General features: G+C 41.6%; 2 protein-coding genes across 2 annotated transcripts; both read right to left on the reverse strand.

Moving 5' to 3' along the window:
- Positions 1–830: 830 nt before the first annotated feature.
- On the reverse strand, positions 831–2,015 carry cbln12 (cerebellin 12). Its single transcript, XM_046052507.1, has 3 exons — positions 1,734–2,015; positions 1,115–1,234; positions 831–1,028 (listed from the first exon to the last, which is right to left on the reverse strand). The coding sequence occupies exons 1-3, from the start codon at positions 2,013–2,015 to the stop codon at positions 831–833; spliced, it is 600 nt and encodes a 199-aa protein (XP_045908463.1).
- A 1,707-nt stretch (positions 2,016–3,722) lies between these two features.
- On the reverse strand, positions 3,723–11,111 carry trim110 (tripartite motif containing 110). The gene is made up of 8 exons (XM_046052634.1): positions 11,070–11,111; positions 9,726–10,259; positions 9,543–9,638; positions 9,183–9,416; positions 6,527–6,549; positions 6,137–6,282; positions 5,271–5,542; positions 3,723–4,450 (listed from the first exon to the last, which is right to left on the reverse strand). Exons 2-8 carry the CDS (start codon positions 10,212–10,214, stop codon positions 4,181–4,183), a joined length of 1,530 nt encoding a protein of 509 aa, XP_045908590.1. The 5' UTR covers positions 10,215–10,259; positions 11,070–11,111; the 3' UTR covers positions 3,723–4,180.
- Between the last annotated feature and the right edge of the window lie 7,172 nt (positions 11,112–18,283).

Consider the following 18,283-nt stretch of genomic DNA (forward strand, 5'->3'; position numbering starts at 1 on the left):
TCACCACACTTACACTCTGCCCCATGCTGGTCTGCTTGGTCCACGCCAACGCCAACTCTGCTGGTGAGAGCTATATTTACAAACAGCTGCCGTGGCACTGGGTAGAGTACCATGAGAGGGAGGAGAAGTACTGTTTTGCATGAGCAGGTTAAGCTGTCACACCCCTAATACATTACAGGATCAACTCAGTCATTTGTGTATGTTAGTTTAGCAATGATTAATAACATATTGTCTCTCTTAATATATTATATCTGACAATACATGGGTTCCTGTACAGTTAATAAAAGTCTCTGAGCCAGCTTTATTTGATTTTACTTTAATATTTTCTCATCAATAGAAATTTCTGTGTAAATAAACATTTGTTGCAGGAGTCTAACAGGCAAGTAGAGGAGCAAAAGTCATACGACACTGCAGAATAAAGGGCAGGATTGACATGTTTGTTAGCTAAACAGGATGCCATGTGGAGCACATTTTGAATGAAAATAAAAGTCTTAGCACAGAAGCCCACATTGCACATGGCTACTTTATAGTGTTGTCACAATTAAAATATCTCTTATACAAACCCCAGAGCACATTAAATCCACAGATAAATCATATTTACTGAATGTTTTCCCCTCCTTTTGTTTTGGTCTCAAGTGAGATTTATCTTAATTTGCACAATCTTCATCCCACTTTTGCATAAAACACATCCTTTCATGCACTGTATAAAGAGTTAAAAATTTAAAGATGTTTTGTACCACTTTTTTCTCTCATCATTGTCACTTCTGTGCTATCCAATTCTCCTCCTATCACCCTTGCAAACACTTCAGCCTGCTTTCCCTCCGCCTTCCTCACAAGGGGAAGACCAGAAACCCAGAAAAGGTGGAGTACTTCCAGCCTCCCATCAGGTTGCCTCTCTCCAGTCTGAGGTAGGCCTTGTCCCCCTTCTCCATAATCACCAGGCCAGCGTTAGTGGCAGCTTCTCTGGTCACGTCCTGGTCCCCTGCGAAAGCTGAAATCATTGGCCAGCCATTCAGCATCAGGCTGACCTAAGAGAGAGCAAATAAAGGCTTCAGTAAGCGCATGTTCATTCACTGCAATGAAAACTATATGTTTCATAGTTGGGGTATCATACCTGAATAGTTTGTCTATTGTAGGCCTTTACAACATGGAAGTTGAAGCTGTACACGCCTCTTCTTGGTGCCAGGAAGACACTGCTTTCTTGGTCAAAATGAGTGCCCACATTCACCAAAATCTGATGCAACAACAAGGGAGGAAGGAAAAGAGGGACAGAGAGATGTGTGATATACGCATGAAACTATAATGGCTTAACAAGGTATGCCAGAGAAGAAAAAACCTTCGAAAAACCTGTGAGTTAGATCTCAGACTTCTTCCAAGATACTGAGTCATATTTTTACATTTACATTTGACCAACACGTCCATGTAAATGCATCAGAGCAGGCTGCACTGGGATTCTAAAAGTTGAGTGTTTACTTCATTAGCATTTTTCCTCACTGTCAGAACTTTAATCATATGTGCATCTTATTGGCAGAAGTCTTCTGACTACAAAATTCTGGGGGTACAGTTTATAGAACTGTTGTGGGGAAAGTGTTTTTTAATCCCGATACTTTAAAATGATCAGTGAAATAGAGAGAGGTTTAAGATGAAACTACAACTGAGAACATTGTTGACACACAATTTGACCTCTTGTGACCTCTGAACTATGGACAATTTTATTATATTCATATACTCACATTATCAAAGTAGATGATCATGGTGCGGTTGCTCATGTCCGTGGGCTCATGGTTGGTCTGGCGGCTGGCAGAGAAGGCCACCCGACCGGACCCGGAGCGGACCGACATGCCCAGAGCATTACCGGCGGGCTCAGACGAAGGAGTGGAGTCACATACGACTAAGCATTTTCCTTCGAGGATTATGGGCTCTGTGTCATTCTGGCCCCTAGAACCCATAGGCCCCCACAACAGGAGCACACCCAACAGTATGGGGAGGTTGATGGTGACTGATTTGGGATGCATGACTGATCCTTGGATGTTTAGTCGAATATCTCTGATGGATTCTACTGTATAGAAGTGTCACTTTGGACAACTTGAAATAAAAGCAAACATGCTATGGTGAAGAAAATTGTCTTTGTGAAAATGTTTCAAACTTTAACCTCTATGTCGTTTTGGCTGTACCAGCTAAAGTACATTAATATGCACCCAGGCAGAAATATAACCAGCAGACGGGTCTCAGAACCAAATAATATTCAGAAAACACACCATAGCTGTCAACCACTTCCCCTCTGTTTCATTGTTTGCCCCCCACAAATCCCAAATCTCTTCAGTGGCCTACGTGCTGTGTCAGCAGGGGCCAGAATGACAATCAAAAAGAAAGCTCTTGGTATTTTCAAGTTGATTTCTTCAGCAAAAAACCACCTGACACAAGGGCAGAGGAGAAGTAGCTGGGAAAGGGAAGAAAGGGTTTGAAAAGACAAGGTGCAGCACAGTGAGCGAAGATCCAGGTTTAGACTTTGACTTATGGAGAGAAGTGTGAGATGATAAAAGATGCTGAGGGGAGGCGAGTGGGGAAAAACAGATGAGGTAAGGTTCTGGAAAGTTGACAGGGAAAAGATGTAGAACCCAGAAGGGAGTGTGAAGGAGAGAGGGAGTGGGGGAACAACTCCACTGAGTGACCATCTGTCTTTTACACGCCCCCCCCGCCACCCCAACGCCGCTCACACGACACACACACACACACACACTACTCTCTCTCTCTCACTTGTGCTTTTGTTTCACACTTATGGACACACATATAATAGCTATACATACAAAAAGATGATGTCACTTTTTGCATTTATCTTTCAGTACATTCAGTACATTTTTAAATACCATTCATTTATCTTTGACCAACATGAGCAACAGCATGTGTGAAAACATCTCTTTCTTAGCTTTAATGAAACTTATTTCATCACACACAAATACAACTGAAGGTTTCACATCATTGCAAAATGATAAATTATTCACCTTAAAACAAGTGTTCTAAAATGACCTGTATTTTAAGTGAATAAAAACGAGATCACCTGTTTCCGTCTGAACAATCTTGTCTTCCATATCAGGTGAAAAAAAGTTGTTTCCTCCCGGCAGGACTATCGAAATATGGTCAAAAATCCCTGTTCTCTTGTTCACCTGCTCACATTATCTCACAGCACGGCAGTCAGTCTGATCGTAACCAAACCAGCGTATGCTCTGATCTCTCTCTTTCCCTGTTTTTCTCTCTCTCTCTTTTTCAGCCACCCCCCTTTCCGTCTGCTTCTTTCTCACCCTCTATGTTACATCCGCCCACTCACCTGTACAGTCAAATAAAAGAAAATGGGAAGATAATTGGGCATCTGAGCTGCTTCAAAGAGCAAAGCTAGCAAGTGAGTGGCAGTTTTTTCCATTTTTATTTCATGTCCAATCAAATCAGCGATTCCTTCTTGTGTATCTTCAACCTGAGTTAAAGAGGATCAAATACTCCTTTTGTTGCTTGTTCACGTCCATGTGAAAATATTACACCTCCAATGCTTTATGTAACTGTGTAGCTTCTTTTAAAAGACACTAAAGCAGATTGGATTAACAGGATATATGTGCCAATTTCTCTGAAGATATTATTTTAGTCTAGACACATTGACATAATTTGGTTTACACAAAATTTAGCTTTCAGTCAGATATGCTTAAGAAAGGATGGAATGAGTTAGTGTCCAGTTTAAAAAAACATCTGATAAAAAGGTACCAACATTTACAACCTTCTTTAACTTTATTGTGCTGTTTCACTGCGTTTCTTTTCTCAGTGGAATGAAAAGCACATAAGAATCTTTCAATGTTGTACAAAACCTCTTTCTGTCCTTTTTCAAAGGAGCCTCCTTATTTGCTGTCCAGCTAGGATCCACTCATATCCTCTCTGCTCACTTTTTCCTGCTGGAAATAATTTCCTTGTGAATATCACCTGGTCACAGTTTTAGGAGACATGGTTTTGTCTCTTTAATGAGGAAGAAGTTGAGCTCAGCCTGAGATCTGAGGGGAGCGAAACACCAGAGAGGCTCATGGTGAAGGTTTCATCCCAGGGTTGTGCGGTTCCAGATGTGTGAAAATAAATCAATGCCACTTTGAATTGCCATGCCTTTGTCTAAGTTGAACCTGGCCATTGCCTTTAAGTGTTATTTTCAGACTTTGACAATAGAGATACGGCTGTTGAGCTCAGCTTTGTAGAGTCCAAAGCCCAAGCACACTGGCTGAGTGAACGCAGTCGAGAAAGTGTGGAGGTGGGTCAGGTTACTAGATGGTCCCACCTCGGAGAAGGTGATGGTGCCTGCACCGTAGTCCAGAGCAACGGCAACACGGTTGCCAGTCATTTGGTTGGTGAGACGGGTCTTCCTGCGGTTGTGCCAGGCAGCCAGCTTCCTGTCATGCTGCTGTGTCAAGCTCCATGATACCTGGAAATTTATCAAAGGCATTTTAATGAAGGAACATGCTTCCCTTTGAAACAAGAGCTCGAGCTTGAAATTAATTGATTTGAATGAATTGATAACAATGTGGATAATGGGTTAGTTCTATATGTAATTTTAAAGCATAAATTCAATGGTTTTTCAAATGTAAAGATTTGTGGCTTTTCTTTGTTGTTTGAATAAATCATGACAAAGAAAGATAGTGAAACGTTCCTACATTAATTAATACATAAATAATGTCATATTTCCATCATGTTTTCTACATTGTTTTTCACAGTTTGAGGTTTGACTGGTGCTCTCTAAAGTTATGTTATCTTGTTGCACTTTCTTCTTCCTCAATGTCAACATTTCCTTTTGCTGAATTTGCACTGTTTTTGGACAAAAACCTATAGTGCCATGTCAATTTGAAACATTTTTATAACTGACAGAAATTGCTGATTTGGCAGGCAGTCTTCACAAGCAATGGTGCTGCACTTTACATTGTGCGTCACGACATTTGATGTAAAAATGTTGAGTTGCTTTAGGCCTCAAAAGGAAGATGGTTTTGCAGCAGAACACAGAAAGAGAGTTCTGTTGTTGTGTTGAGTGCAAATGAACAGTTTCTGCTATGACACATGACTGACGAGTGATGAGTGAGAATTCAAATGAAAATTCGGTGAAAACAGCTTTTTCATTTTCACTGAAGCCAGACAAACAAACTCAGAGATATGTCAGGGAAAAGTGGTCAAAACACTACACCACTAGCATCAAACAGAGGCTCCCACTCAATTAATTTGTTCACAGAAATGTCTGTAGGTGGCATAAATACCTTGTTGTTACCAAAGGCATTGCCCTCTTTCCCCTTCCGTCCAATACTTCTATAGCAGATGCCAATATCCCAGAATCCCTCAGCCTCTAGCTCCCAGTAGTGGGTCCCAGAGGAGAGGGTCTGGGTGGCAAGGACCTGCGGCCAGTGGTCGAAACGCTCGGGGTGAGCAGCGCAGGGCAAGCGGCTTTTAACCCGCATCACTGAGCGAAGGTCATCAGAGATGCTCAACAGAGGGTGGGCCGTGTTAGTGTCCAGAGTCAAGGGACTGGTTACTGTATCAGAGGGAAATAAAACTATTAAATATCTTTAGTTGCTCGAGTTACATTACTTTCTGCTGGTTCAGTATGTTCACTGATAGTATTTTGTTGCTCATGGGAAAAACAACAGTTTTCTTTCTTAAAAACTTGTAAAATGAGATTATCATATTTTACATTTTTACATTAACATTGGAAGTTTACTGATAAGATCAATGTTAGTGTCGTAAATATTAAGCAAAGACAGGAGAGAGTTAGCTTAGCTTAGCATAAAGGCTGGAAGCAGCGGAAAACAGATCACCCAAAGGTGCAACAGCACTGAAGATCACTAATTAAAAAGTTATTTCTCATTTGTTTAATTCATAAATTAAAAATGACAAATGTGTGGGACTTTGGACAGACCCAGACGAGGTGTTTCCCCATTTTCCCCAGTCATTATGCTAAGCTAAACTTACCAGCTACTGACTGTAGCTTCACATTTAACAGCCAGATATTAGAGTGGTTTCAGTCTTCTGATCGGTCTCTCAGCAAGTCATTTCACAAAATGTCAAACCATTCCTTTCAGAAAGGTAAATAAATGGGGTGGGTGTGTGTCACCTATCTGCCACTCACAGAGCTCCCTCTTGAGTTCGCTGAGGCAGCGGAGGGTGGCGGTGATGAACTCTCTATACTTGCTCTCTATGTCCTCCAAGATGTGTTTCCTGTCCAGAGTGACGGCGTCAGGGATGAAAAGCGGGCTGTTCAGGTCTGCTAGTAACCTAGAATTAAAGAGCACAACACATACTGCAAATCTCATTTTACAGAATGACCTATATATCAAAGGCTTGCGTAATGAAATAATTGCATTCATCATTTTTTAACCTTCCCTTTATGCCTCACTGTCTTTACTATCTATACTGCCTGACTACTCACACACACATCAACACATCTATGGAAATAGTCAAGCCAAGGTCACATAGGTACCTAACATCACACAGTGTCTTTGACTTGTTCTGGACTTACTTTGTGTCATCTGATTGAAAGGCCTGAGAAAGAAACATGACATAAAAGAATTCACTTACAGAAAGAATAAGTCTACAAAAGTAATCATTGTCGTACAATAGCCAGTTTCAAGGCCTTCACTCAGTAAAACAAAATATTTTTTTTTCTCCATCTTTGTCTTACATTTACATTTACTCATTTGTCAGATGCTTTTATCCAAAGCGACTTACATTTGAGGAAAAACATACAGGCATCAACAGAGCATCAAATACAGATCTACAACTGACAATAAATACTAGTAAGAGCAGCAATAAATACTAGTAAGAGCTCATAGTTCATATCAGATCAATGGGGTAAATACCCAGGGAAGGAAGTAAGAGTTAACAAAAAAAGTGCATTCAATACAAGATAATTGTAAGGGGATAGAAGAAGAAGAGCACCTGAAGTGCATGTTAGAGGTTAGGAGTTAGAGGTGTTATAAGAGAAAGTGTTCTCGGAAGAGATGAGTTTTCAAGAGCTTCTTGAAGTTAGAGAGGGACGACCCTGCTCTGATGGTGTGTGGTAGCTCGTTCCACCATCGTGGTGTCACAGATGAGAATAGCCAGGACTGGGATTGATTTGTGAAGGGATGGCAGAGCCAGGCGGCGTTCATTGGAGGAGCGTAGCAGCCGAAAAGGAACGTAAGTTTGTATTATGGATGTATTATGTCTTACTACTAGCACATAATCCTACACTTTCTTCTATGAATATAATAAGAAATAAATTCCACTGTATTAATCATTTTAAAGGGCATATGAGAAGTGGATTGTGATATTTTATATTTAATCTCACAAAGCTGCTGGCTCTCTGGTGCGGTCAGAACAACCTGGAGCTCAACACGCTCAAAACTGTGGAGATGACTGCGGACTTCAGGAGGAGCCCCCCCACTCTGCCCCCCCATCACCATACTCAACAGGTTTCTGGGATCCACTATATCCCAGGACCTGAAGTGGGAGCCCAACACTGACACGATCATCAAGAAGGCCCAGCAGAGGATGTACTTCCTGCGTCAGCTCAGGAAGCTCACATGCCAAAGAACCAGCTGATCCACTTCTATATAGCCATCATCCAGTCTGTTCTCTGCACCTCCATCACTTTCTGGTTTGGATCTGCCACCAAAAAGGACAAGGACAGACTGCAACGGACAGCCAGGACTGCAGAAAAGATCATGGGTGCCAACCTGCCCTCCATTCAGGACTTATACATTTCCAGAGTCAGGAAACGGGCAGGAAACATCACTGCAGCTCCATCTCACCCCGGACACAACCTGTTCCAGCTTCTCCCCTCTGGTAGGTGCTACAGAGCTCTGTACGCCAAAACCAACAGACTTAGAAACAGTTTCTTTCCACAAGCCATCACTCTGATGAACAGCTGATTTCTGACTCACAGAGTCAGGAACAATTCCTGTGCAATAACCCAGTAACTCTGTCTCTAATCAGCCACCTGTTTACTAGCTAACATTTATTATTTATTCACCATTCTCTATTTCAGTGCTGTACATACTGTTATATTCTCATATTGTAGATACTGTTTACCAAATCCACCTACCTCAAGTCATTACTCCTGCACAAAATACTTAAAATTATTTATTCCAGCATCCTTTGCACAATACTTCATTGCACTGCGTACATGTGTACATGTGTACATGTATATGTACCTGTATATCACATCCACCCCGACATGTACATACTCCTGCATCCTTTGCACTCTGCTTACTTAGGTTCAAGGATTTAGGTCATACCAAGTGAATGACTGAATAAGTATAGCCTACATAGAAAATCTACGTGAATGGTGCCATTTAAAAATCATGCGACCCTAAATTTAAGACACTGAAAAGCTGAATCAACAGTACAAACATTCTCACAGCTACACAAAAAGGCTACTCACAGAGAGGAAAAGCCACAATTAAGACTACAAGACAAGAAGTTTCAAACAATCATGTTATTGTTTTAAAATGTTTTCTGTCGCTTCACAAAAGTTATAACGTAAGGAATTCTTAGACTGAACATATTCCACTTATCTAACTGACAGACATTATCATGAAGTTGTAATTAGGCTTTCTTAAAATATTATTTTATTGATCTATTCATATTTGTTTGTACTTATATGTGTGGAAATGTGTGTGCATCTGGCTTGTATTCTATCCTTCTGGCATCCAGTCCAAGCGGGAACCTCGGAGTCTGAAAAGTGAAGCCTTAAATCTGGAAGTAGCCACCATGATGTCATCCACTAGATTGTGGACTACCATTTTGAAGCCTCGTGTCTGACATATCGTCACCATCGTGGGTTTTGTTTTAGAACCAGAAGTGACCATATTTGGACGAGAGGTATTTAAGAGGTTTTTAGTATTTAATACTATGGAACAGCCACAAGAAATTGTGTGAACGTTAAGCCTCATTTCACATCGCTTTTTTTGGAACTTCATATGCGGCTGGGTTGAGATATTCTGCTTAGTACACAAGAAGCTGAATCAGTGGTTCATTTCCACAAGTGAGAGAACTGTTTCATCATAATGTTACACTACCCTGCTTACACAATAATATGATTCAAATCATGATCAGAATTGTACCCATTTCTATGACCTACTCAACAAGTCCGGCAATGTACTTCTGAGTGTTAGTTCAGCACCAAATCTTACCCAGATGAGCAGGAAGGGGTCCGTCTCTGCCAGCAGCGAGGCCAAGTAGTGCTGGACGCTGAGTGTCTGGCTCATGTCCTCTCTCACCTTGGAGCAGTCTTCATGCATACGCTCTAAAACCTGCTGTCTCTCCCTCTTGGTTATCTCCCTCAGAGCGACCACCAGCTTCTTCACCTGGACCTCCAGGTCAGACCCCAGCCGCTCCACCTGGGTGTGATCCTGCTTCAGAGAGTCCTGCAAGTAATCATGATAGATTGGTGGTTGGTACCAGATCAGTGATTAAAACATAGGCCTGATCTATTTTGAAAAGATGATGTTGTTATGCCGCATTACCCCAGCGGTTTAAATATTTTTACTCACCGCGATAGTGGAATCAATATTTTCATGCTCTTTGAGGATTCGCTCTCCATCTTTCAGCTTCTCCTCAGCTTTTCTGAACAGGGTCTGGAGAATGAACTGTGGAGTCACACATATATGATCAACAACACACTCATGCACAAGCGAACAAACAAAATACACATAGTCTACAGCCTTCCAGCTGACCTTCAGATCCTCTTCCACCTGTCTCAGCGCCTTCACTTTGTGCTGAGCATGGCCTCCCCCCAGCAGACAGTCACCACACACGTAAATCCTCTCATCGGCACAGTAGTAACGCAATATCTCTGTGTGCATCGGGCACCTTCTCTGGGAGAGGTCCCCCAGCGGATCCACCAACAGGTGGGTGCTAAACGCCGGTCTCTCCAGATGGGGTTGGAGGTGTTCGGCACACAGCGACACTTCACATCTCAGGCAGGTCTTGACAGCCAATGGTGGCTGTCCCTCTGCAGTCTTGGGAGGACAGCAGTCACATAGCACTTCGCCGTGCTCCTCCTGACACTGGGGGCATGTAAAGCGACTTTTGCCCTCACGCTGGCTGCCCCAGGCCTCACGGATGCAGGGTGAGCAGAAGCTGTGACCACAGGGCAGGGGGTGAGCTTGGCTGAAGAAGTCTCGGCACACAGAGCAGGTCAGCTCTTCCTCCAAGGATGCCATAGAGTAGATGAAGGGTCCCAGATGTGTGTGTTTCAAGGCTACTAACTAAACAGTGGATACGTACACAAGAGAGAAATCAAATGCACATTGATTAAATTTCATATGCATAAAAATCCACTTATTAACCATCCAATTATTTGTATTTCAGTCAGTGACTGTACATGCTAAGAAAATGTAACCAGACATCGCATTCTGGGCCCCTGCAACACCATTTGCACAAGTTACGTTAAGTAGTACTAATGCCGTGACGAATAAAAAGACATGTTCAGCAGAGGAAGTTCTTGTTTCATTCCAACTGTGTTCTCAGACTAGTAATCCTGTCTACTGGGATTTTGCCTACTGTGCTCTATGAATAGAATACTTAACAATGTGACCACTATTACTGGGAAAGTGGACAGAGGGTGGATAAAAATAACTGCATAACCTAATGTATATTGGTACACCAACACTACAAACAACAGCCAAAACCATTACTAAAGTGAAAGCTGAATTAAAACCTCTTCAAGGCATGAACAGAATTAAATTAATGTTTACTTTTACAGTTTGATAAAATGTAACCATATAATTTAGTGAGTAAACAATACTTTATATGAAATTATATATATTTAAAGAAAAACTTGACTTGCTGATTATCAGGGTAAGAGTAACGGGTTGTAACATTGACCCTAGATGAGCATTAACTCTACTCAGACCCAAGCACAGGGGATCAGGAGATCATCCTTGACAGCTTGTTGGCCTGATTTACTCTACATGTGCTCTGCTTTTACATGTTTAACCACTGACTCATTATGTTCATCTCAGCTGAATTAAATTAAGGCGTTAAATAAATTATAGAACAAAAGTGGGATTTCTTACCTGTTGGTGTCCTGGTGTTTGCAGCCTGTGGCCATCAGTGAGCGTCCGTGTTATGTGCGGTCAGTATGTTATGTTGACTGAGGCTAATCCCAACAGATCCGCCCCTTCTCACTCTATGCTTCAACCATTGCACAGATTTAGAGAGGTCACATGACCATGAGATGGGAGGGCAGCATGGGGAAACATATTAGGTACCATTAAAGAAGTAACCGTTAAGTAAACTGTTGCTGTGACACCACACTTATGAGCCTTTGCTCTCAGGAGTATGCTGTTTGTAGACCCTTTAGATCACTCCCTCATTTGATTTTATATTGTTATGTAAAAAATTTTTCTTTTTTGTTTAATATATGGCAGTAGTCCTACCTAAAACATATTATGACATTGTGAGTGGAATCTGTTCTGCACATCACATTTTTTTGTGATTTTTTTATTTGGGTATGTACATGTATAACTGCAGCTGCACACATGAGCACTGGTTTCATTTCACTTTTAATTTAATTTCACAATTTAACTGATATTAAACATCCAAGACATCAGACTTACAAGTTCAAAAGAGGTGTGCTTCACATACCCAGGACCGGTATTTTTCCATAACCTTCAGGCTGATTCCATCAGTATAAATAACCACACAAGTATAGAAACCAACAAGATACAGTATCTCACAAAAGTGAGTACACCCCTCACATTTTTGTAAATACTTGATTATATCTTTTCATGTGACAACACTGGAGAAATGACACTTTGCTACAATGTAAAGTAGTGAGTGTACAGCTTCTGTAACAGTGTAAATTTGCTGTCCCCTCAAATAACACATCACACAGCCATTAATGTCTAAACCGCTGGCAACAAAAGTAAGTACACCCTTCAGTGAAAATGTCCAAATTGGGCCCAATTAGCCATTTTCCTTCCCTGGTGTCATGTGTTACAAGGTCTCAGGTGAGAATGGGGAGCAGGTGTGTTAAGTTTGGTGTTATCGCTCTCACACTCCCTCATACTGGTCCCTTGAAGTTGAACATGGCACCTCATGGCAAAGAACTGTCTGAGGATCTGCCTGTCAGTGCTCAGACCATACGCCACACACTGCATCAAATTGGTCTGCATGGCTGTCGTCCCAGAAGGAAGCCACTTAGGGGTGTACTCACTTTTGTTGCCAGCGGTTTAGACATTAACGGCAGTATGATGTGTTATTTGAGGGGACAGCAAATTTACACTGTTATACAAGCTGTACACTCACTACTTTACATTGTAGTGAAGTGTCATTTCTTCGGTGTTGTCACATGAAAAGATATAATCAAATATTTACAAAAATGTGAGGGGTGTACTCACTTTGTGAGATACTGTATACAGTATAGTAAACAAGGTTATCAACTCCATGTAGAGAGATTGAAAAAAAGTTCCTTCTGTTTTTGGGAATACACTGTACATGTGACATTTGAACTTATACAGTTTCGTAGGTACATATTTTAAGTTTATTTCAGTTTGCCATGTGCCAGTTTGAGAGGGAGAAGCTTGTATTTTTCCTTCGACATTTGTTCCCTGTGCTTTTTTTTTCAAACAAGGTTGATTCACGTATTCTAAGTTTTGTCATGGTAACATGCTGTTGATTTTGGGCAAATCCCAAGAGAAATGGAAAGTGAGAGTACTGAAGAAGGAAGTGGTGAGTTATCTTCACTGCACAGTGTTTGACCATTTAAAGGATGTGATAAACTGCATGTATTTATCTATTCAGAATAAATAGTCGGTTGTATGAACACCCAACTAAAACCAATGCAGTCTAATACAACAGTCCTGCAATAAAGCCTACCTTCATGAGGATTATTATTACAATGTTATGTTTTTGTTAAAACAATTTTAGAGAAGTGTTGATTCAATGTAAAAAAAAACAATCATTGCGTTTTTGTTACAGGGGTTAATTTATGGAACAGTTTGTCAGTTTAAACAACGTTTTAAAATAATTAGTAACACTTTACATAAGTTAACAAGTAACTCCTAATTAATGTTGTAGAGCAGCAAATGACTGTGATGGACTGGTGACCTGGTCCAGGGTGTTCCCCGTCTTTCGCCCGATGTCAGCTGGGATTGGCTCCAGGATAAGTGGTTGATGATCAGAGAATTAGTAAGTAGCTAATGATTAGTTACTATAAAACAGACTGGGAGATCTTACATTAATGAATCATTAGGTAATGATTCATTCATTCATTTTTTAATTGCTTGGCTTGCCATAAACGGGACACCGGGGATGGATGTGACACGCCCAATTTGTCAGCTGTAAGGTAAGCTAGTACATGGCTAGAGCGTTTGGGTTAGTTGAACAATAATAACAACAATGAAATGTTACAGCCTACACCAAGAAAATGTTAAGTTGTATATATATGTTTTCCTTGAATTTCAGTATGTGTCTGACACACACAGTAATGTTTAATTATTTTATTATGAAGTTCAAATGTTTGGCTGTAGGCTTCTCTGTGGGCCTGCACTCCAGCAGTGCCATATGTCTGTCACCACTGTGATGGTGACAGACATATGTTACAACCATCCTGCTCTTCCCTACCTGACATTGCTAGCATTACTATGATGAATCAAGGTTCGCATGTGCAAGAGTTTCACTCACTAGGATTACCATCTAGACCTCTCTTTGTACATCCATGATGAACGAGGCAAGACGGCAAAACAGCAAAAAACTTTTGGTTCTTTCAGTGGTGGTGGCTACATGACAAACGTCATCTTCAGAAAATATGTTCAAAGTGGTACGTTTGTTTGTTTCTTATTTTGGGACCTCATTGCTGTGTTATTTTAGCGGCATGGCTCTAGGGATGGCAATGTTTGCCAGTTGCCAACATTTTACACATGGTCCACAGAGGATGAATGCCTCTGACTTTTACTCTAGTACCACCAGCAGGTCAAAGTTTTAACTCATCCTGTGAGATATCTCAGGATCTAATTTGGCACAAGATTGTGTGCAGATATTCATGGTCCCCAGAATGATTATGGAGATTCCTTGACTTATTTCTCTAGCGCAACCATAATGTTCACTTTCATTGTTTTGAGTGAAATGTCACAAGACCTGCAAGGATGACTTTTTGTACAGAAGTTCATGTCCTCCTCGGGATGAATTGAAATAATGATGTTAATTACCTAATGTTAGCATGCTAACATGCTACACTAAGAGTGTCCTTCTGAGTTTTATTGCAAACATACAAGCAGACACAAACAAGCTTCAACAGAGTTTCAAGCTAAGAGAGTAACATCTTCTTCTTGCATTACACATTTATACATTCTGTGGTGTGGCCACCTTGGAGTGACTGTAACTCGTCATCTCTAAGCAGACAACCTGCAGCTGCATCTTAAAATACACAGTGCTCTCTTTGCTGATATGTTCCAAGACAGTTCCAGACATTTCAGCTTCTTTTTTGTTTTGTTGTTGAGAGGGTAATACAGACAGAACTGTGCTGTTGGTTTGCAATCGTTCAGCTGCCTCCTGGTCTCCATCTCCACTATCTTCTCATCGCTCACTCAATCTCCGCCGCTATCATCATCTTCAGTCCTAATCTCGAATACACATCAGATTCAACTTTATTCATCTCTCCATTCTCGTGAGAGCCAGGGTGGACTGTTTTCCTTGTTAAGGAGCAAGGAAGGAGCTTGAGTGCACTTTAGATAAAGAACCCTCGAAACAGGGTTGAACAAACATGAAGACTGATTTCAAATTACCTTGGTTATTTCTATGGTAAGGTACATGCAGTTTAGTGATTTCAATCTTTATTTTCCTTGTTCATGTACACAGGGTTCAAATACAAGTTGCCATATTGAGTAAATTAGTTAGCCACATTAGGCTGTGGAAATATAGTCCAAAATTGTCAATAGGACATTTGTATCATTTCAAGTTAAAATTGGTGCAACTTTATTTCATGCAAACAGATGTACAAATTCAATGATTCCTGTAACAAAATGGAAATGTATGTGTACTGTAAGTCAAAGAACATACAGTATACAAGGTTTTTGTTTTAACTGAAGGAAAATGAGAAAAGAAAGAAAACACTATAATTAAACCTAAAGGTATTTGGTTGTGGTGTTACTTGGTAAGGGGAAGGATTAAGAAATGTAATTTTGTACTTGTACAACAGTCTCCAGAACCAAGATACTTAAATAAACCTACAAAGTTGGCAAAACCCTGCCAATAGTGTTACAAATGCAACATCTCATTCTTACATAAATCAATTCTTAGCAGCTGTCTTTTTGGGGGCCCTATCCGTGTGTCTGTCCACCTGAGACCTGTTGTTTTACAACATTTTGCCAGTTAATTTTTTAATGTGCCACTCTCTCTTTTCAGTGCATCAATACTCTGTGGTTTTCCTGTCAGTTCCTGCCTACTGCCTTGAAAGCAGTACTTACAAAATGTAGACCATTGTCACTGATTGTTCGTGGTATTCCCCATCGAGGGATTATTTCTGTTATCAAAGCCTTGGCCACTGCACACACATCTGCTTTGGATGGGGCAACACGACAGGAGTATTTTGAGAACCCTTTAGAGAAACAGTATCTGTTGATTTCTGTTACCATCCCTCCCTTTGACACATGATAAACTTCATGTGTCATGTTAGCATAGAAAGGAAACAGATATTTAAGCAATTCAATTCAATTTTATTTATATAGCGCCAAATCACAACAACAGTTATCTCACAGCGCTTTTCATAAAAGAGCAGGTCTAGACCGTACTCTGTGATGATATTTACAGAAGCCCAACAGTTCCCACCAAGAGCAAGCACTAGGCGACAGAGGCAAGGAAAAACTTCCTTTTAAGAGGCAGAAACCTCGAGCAGAACCATGGCTCAGGGTGGGCGGCCATCTGCCTCGACCGGTTGGGGTGAGAGAGAGAGAGAGAGAAAGAGAGAGAGAAAGAGAGAGAGGGATGTAAGGAGAGAGAGAGGGGAGGGAGGCAGCCTACACAATATACACACAGAGGTACAGACAGCGAAGGTAATGTTGCTATAAAATGGTACAGATATTTATAATAGTGTTAATGCAGACATGGTTTAGCATTAGGCCCATACCAGAAGGCATCTTTGACAGAGGCCTGTGATTTCTTCCACAGAGCCTTCTCTTCCTGTGTCTCTGGTCTGGGAAAACAAACTTTATTTCTGCAATACAATTATGTGGTTCTTCAGCTGTTGGGAGAGTTAGATTTAAGAAAGGGCATCTTTTCAGTTTTTAGGCAAATCAGGCAGGGCAGTGTGATATGTGAGCCATCTTGCAAGGATGAGCCGTTTTCTGTTCAAGCAAAATTAGAGAAACAGCATGTTGCACTAGCGAGGTTAAATCTTGATAGCCCACTAAATCACGTGATGCTATCACTGCCTTCTCTGCTGCTGCTGCTACTGCTCTGAGACATCTTGGCAAACCTGCTGCTACTGTATCTTGCTTAGATGAAAAATAAGCCACTGGTCTGTGTTTACCATGAAGCTGCTGTAACAAAATTAAAGTCATACAAACATTTTTCTTGATTTCAGTGGTCTTTTCAAGGTCAAGTCAACAACAGATTGTTTAGCAGGGTCACTTTTTGGTGACCAGTCAGTCATTTACCTTGAATAACATTGGACAATGGTACTTCAATTTCTGCATAATTTGAGATCCAATTATGATAGAATGATGCCATTCCTAGAAAGCTCATTACCTGTTTATTAGTTACAGATATGGGAATGTTTTGGATGGCAGTGATTCGTCTACTGTGATCACATGTCCCAAAAAGGTCGCTGTCATGGGGCTACCCCATGCCTTCATTTAAGCCAGCAGTAGCATTGGTTTTAGCATGCTAAGCTAACCTTAGCTGAGCATTAGCATAGGACTTTTAGCATTAGCATTACCTTTAGCATATGGGCTAGCATTAATGGAGACATTTCATGTCATTTCATTTCAGTTCATTTGAGTACTAGTCGAAAGAGTTGAAATCATGATTAGATAAATACAACACATACACAGTTCATTTCAAGTCATTTATGTTAGCTTACTGGATTTACCCAAGGTCATCCAAATGTTTGTATGTTTCATTCACCTGTTCTCATCCTCAAGCAGGGATCTGGGTCAAGTGGCAAACTAGAAGTGATGGAGTGTGGAGTAATTTATAGGGGGAAGACCTGGAATGGTCCAAGTGTGAGCCAGTACAGAGGGGTGTACTGGAGTACCTTAAGTTGCTGTTTTGAGAAGCTTTGTTCAGCATGTAACATTTCATTTCTGGTTTTAGGACGTGAGCCTAAAGATCAGGAAGGCTCCTGGACCTGACGGTGTCTCACCATCGTGCCTGAAAATATGTGCGGACCAGCTGACCCCCATCTTCACTCAGATCTTCAACAAATCACTGGAGCTGTGTGAAGTTCCCTCCTGCTTCAAATGCTCCACAGTCATCCCGGCCCCAAAAAACCCCTCCATTTCTGGACTAAATGACTACAGGCCTGTCGCCCTGACATCTGTAGTCATGAAGTCCTTTGAAAGACTGGTGTTGGCCCACCTGAAGGACATTACAGGCCCCTTGCTGGATCCCCTGCAGTTTGCCTACAGGGCAGGGGACATATGCAAGGATCCTGTTCGTGGACTTCAGCTCAGCGTTCAACACCATCATCCCGGACATCCTCAGCACCAAACTCACCCAGCTCACTGTGCCAGCCTCCACCTGTCAGTGGATCACAGACTTCCTGACTGACAGGAGTCAGTAGGTGAGGCTGGGAAACATCACATCCAGCACCCGGACTATCAGTACTGCCACCCCCCAGGGGTGTGTGCTCTCCCCACTACTCTTCTCCCTCTACACGAACGACTGCACCTCAGGAGACCCATCTGTCAAACTCCTGAAGTTTGCTGACGACACAACGGTCATCGGCCTCGTCCGGGACGGTGATGAGTCGGCCTACAGACGGGAGGTTGATCAGCTGGCTCTCTGGTGCGGTCAGAACAACCTGGAGCTTAACACGTTCAAAACTGTGGAGATGACCGTGGACTTCAGGAGGAGCCCCCCCACTCTGCCCCCCATCACCATACTCAACAGCCCTGTGTCTGCTGTGGAATCCTTCAGGTTTCTGGGATTCACTATATCCCAGGACCTGAAGTGGGAGCCCAACACTGACCCCATTATCAAGAAGGCCCAGCAGAGGATGTACTTCCTGCGTCAGCTCAGGAAGCTCAACCTGCCTAAGGAGCTGCTGATCCAGTTCTACACAGCCATC

Source organism: Micropterus dolomieu, linkage group LG06, assembly GCF_021292245.1.
Source record: "Micropterus dolomieu isolate WLL.071019.BEF.003 ecotype Adirondacks linkage group LG06, ASM2129224v1, whole genome shotgun sequence".
In the NCBI taxonomy this organism is placed as follows: domain Eukaryota; kingdom Metazoa; phylum Chordata; class Actinopteri; order Centrarchiformes; family Centrarchidae; genus Micropterus; species Micropterus dolomieu.